The sequence below is a fragment of the Eimeria tenella genome, genomic scaffold (assembly GCF_000499545.2).
Source record: "Eimeria tenella Houghton genomic scaffold, Eth_scaff1642, whole genome shotgun sequence".
Taxonomy (NCBI): domain Eukaryota; phylum Apicomplexa; class Conoidasida; order Eucoccidiorida; family Eimeriidae; genus Eimeria; species Eimeria tenella.
In genome coordinates this window covers 1-2,011 of record NW_013544107.1, presented here as the reverse complement: position 1 = coordinate 2,011, position 2,011 = coordinate 1, and the positions used below count along the sequence as shown (strand labels likewise).

The 2,011-nt window shown below is 61.7% G+C and overlaps 2 protein-coding genes across 2 annotated transcripts; both read right to left on the bottom strand.

Moving 5' to 3' along the window:
- Positions 1–368: 368 nt before the first annotated feature.
- Positions 369–1,163, bottom strand: ETH_00032715 (uncharacterized protein; the record flags this gene model as incomplete). The annotated part of the gene is made up of 1 exon (XM_013379249.1): positions 369–1,163. A coding segment is annotated over one exon (795 nt), but the record flags the coding sequence as incomplete, so codon positions are not given.
- Positions 1,164–1,406: 243 nt separating this feature from the next.
- ETH_00032710 (uncharacterized protein) lies at positions 1,407–1,895 on the bottom strand (the record flags this gene model as incomplete). Its single annotated transcript, XM_013379248.1, has 1 exon — positions 1,407–1,895. The coding sequence occupies one exon, from the start codon at positions 1,893–1,895 to the stop codon at positions 1,407–1,409; it is 489 nt and encodes a 162-aa protein (XP_013234702.1).
- Positions 1,896–2,011: the final 116 nt, after the last annotated feature.

Here is a 2,011-nt window from a genome sequence, read left to right as displayed (position 1 = left end):
GCAGCAGCTGCACGCCAAGCAGCAGCAGCACAGCAGCAGCAAGCTCAGCCCTGTGCGCAGCAGCACAGAGAAGCAGCAGCAACGAAAGACACAGCAACAAAGCAGCAGCAGCAGCAGCAGCAGCACCAACGAAAGAAACAGAGCCGCAAACAGAATAGCAGCAACAGCAGCCGCAACTTCGAGGGAATGTAGCGCACAGCAGCAGCAGCAGCAGCAGCGAACCGGAAATGACAAGGGCAGAAGCAATGCAGCAACGGCAGCAACAGCAAGCAAAGCAGCAGCAGCAACAACAGCAACAGCAGCGAACACAGCAGCAGCAGCAGTTGCTGCTGCTGCAGCAAAGGCCGCGTACTCATGGGTATTCGGACATCGCAGATGATGCAGCAGTGGAGGGCTTCTCTCTGAGGCTCGTTTGCCGCGTCTGCTGCTGCTGCTGCTGCTGTTGCTGCTGCTGCTGCTGCTGCTGGTATGTAGGTGTAAGGTATGACTGCAGCAGAAACTGTCTCCTGGGAGTCTATGGGAAAGGCCTGGGCCTCCCAAAACTGACAAGAGAGCGCAGAGTGTCCTTTGCTGCTGCTGCTGCTGCTGCTGCTGCTGCTGCTGCTAGCGTCCTTCAGCAGCAGGTCGACGGAGCAGGCCAGGGCGGCGTACTTGGCGAGCCAGGCCCTGGCAGCAGCAGGGTCTCCTGCTGCTGCTGCTGTTTGCTGCTGCGGCAGCAGCACAACCCCACACTGCAGCAGCTCGCCCTGCAGCACGAGGGGGCTGCGCCAGGTGACCCTGCGGATACACCCGGAGAGCACCAGCCACTGGCAGGCCCGCACCACGTCTTCCTCTGCTGCTGCTGCTGCTGCTGCTGCTGCTGCTGCTGCTGCTGCTGGTTCCGCTGCTGGTGCTGAGCTGCTGCGCAGAAGCTCGGATAGGGCCCACGCCGCCGTGGCGGGGCACACCATGTACGCCTCGACGTCTTCAAAACCCTGCTGCTGCTGCTGCTGCTGCTGCTGCTGCTGCTGCTGCTGCTGCTGCTGCTGCTGCTGCTCTCCGGCGTCCTTGGCTGCGGGGGGGGGCGGGAAGGCGTCCCCCGTTCCAGGGCCCTGATGGTTGCAGCAGCAGTTGCTGCTGCTGCTGCTGCTGCCTTTCGCAGCAGCAAGCTCTGGGCCCTCCATCGCGAGGGGACGGGAAGGCAAATGCACAAGAACAACCCGAGCTGCTGCTGCAGTCAGACCCTAGCAGCAACAGCAGCAGCAGCAGCAGCAGCAGGAGCAGCAGCAGCGACTGAGGAAGGCTCCAGCAGCACATATAGTGCAGGCAATGGTGGCAAGGCAACGGGGAGGGATAGGTCGCCAGTTGCTGCTGCTGTGCGGCTGCTGGTGTTGCAGTTGCTGCTGCAGCAGCTGCTGCAGTCGCTGCTACTGCTGTGCAGGAGCTGCTGCTGCGGCTGTGGCAGCGTTGCTGCTACTGCTGCTCTTAGTGTCGCCCCTACTGCGGTTGCAGCTGCGACTGCTGCCATTGCTGCAGCTGCCAGTCCGTGGTGGCGTTGCTGCAGCTACAGCAGCAGCAACTGCAAGGGTGTGTGCGTCAGCAGCAGCAGCAGCAGCAGCAGGCCGCCTCGCGTGGTTCAGGGTCTCGGGGGCCTCGACAGCTGCTGCTGGGGCCCCGGCTTCGCCTGCTGCAGTTGTGGTGCTATTTGCTGCTGCTATCTTGAAACACAGAAAATTCTGCTTCTGCTGCTGCTGCTGTTGTTGTTGCTGCTGCTGCTGCGGACGTCTGCTGCAGTGTCCAGAGGGGGGCCTCCGGCCCCGGGGCCTTGTAGCTGCTGCTGCTGCGCTGCTGCTGCTGTTACTGCTGCTCCTGTGTGTAGTTTTAAACTGGGAAACTAAAAATCTACGAAGTCGCATTTATTTTTGTCTTTTGTCCCTTCCCCGAGTTCAGCAGCAGCAGCAGCAGCGGCAGCAACTCAGAGCAGTCGTTGCCCGGTGACCCCTGGGCAGCAACAGCAGTAGCAGCAACAGCA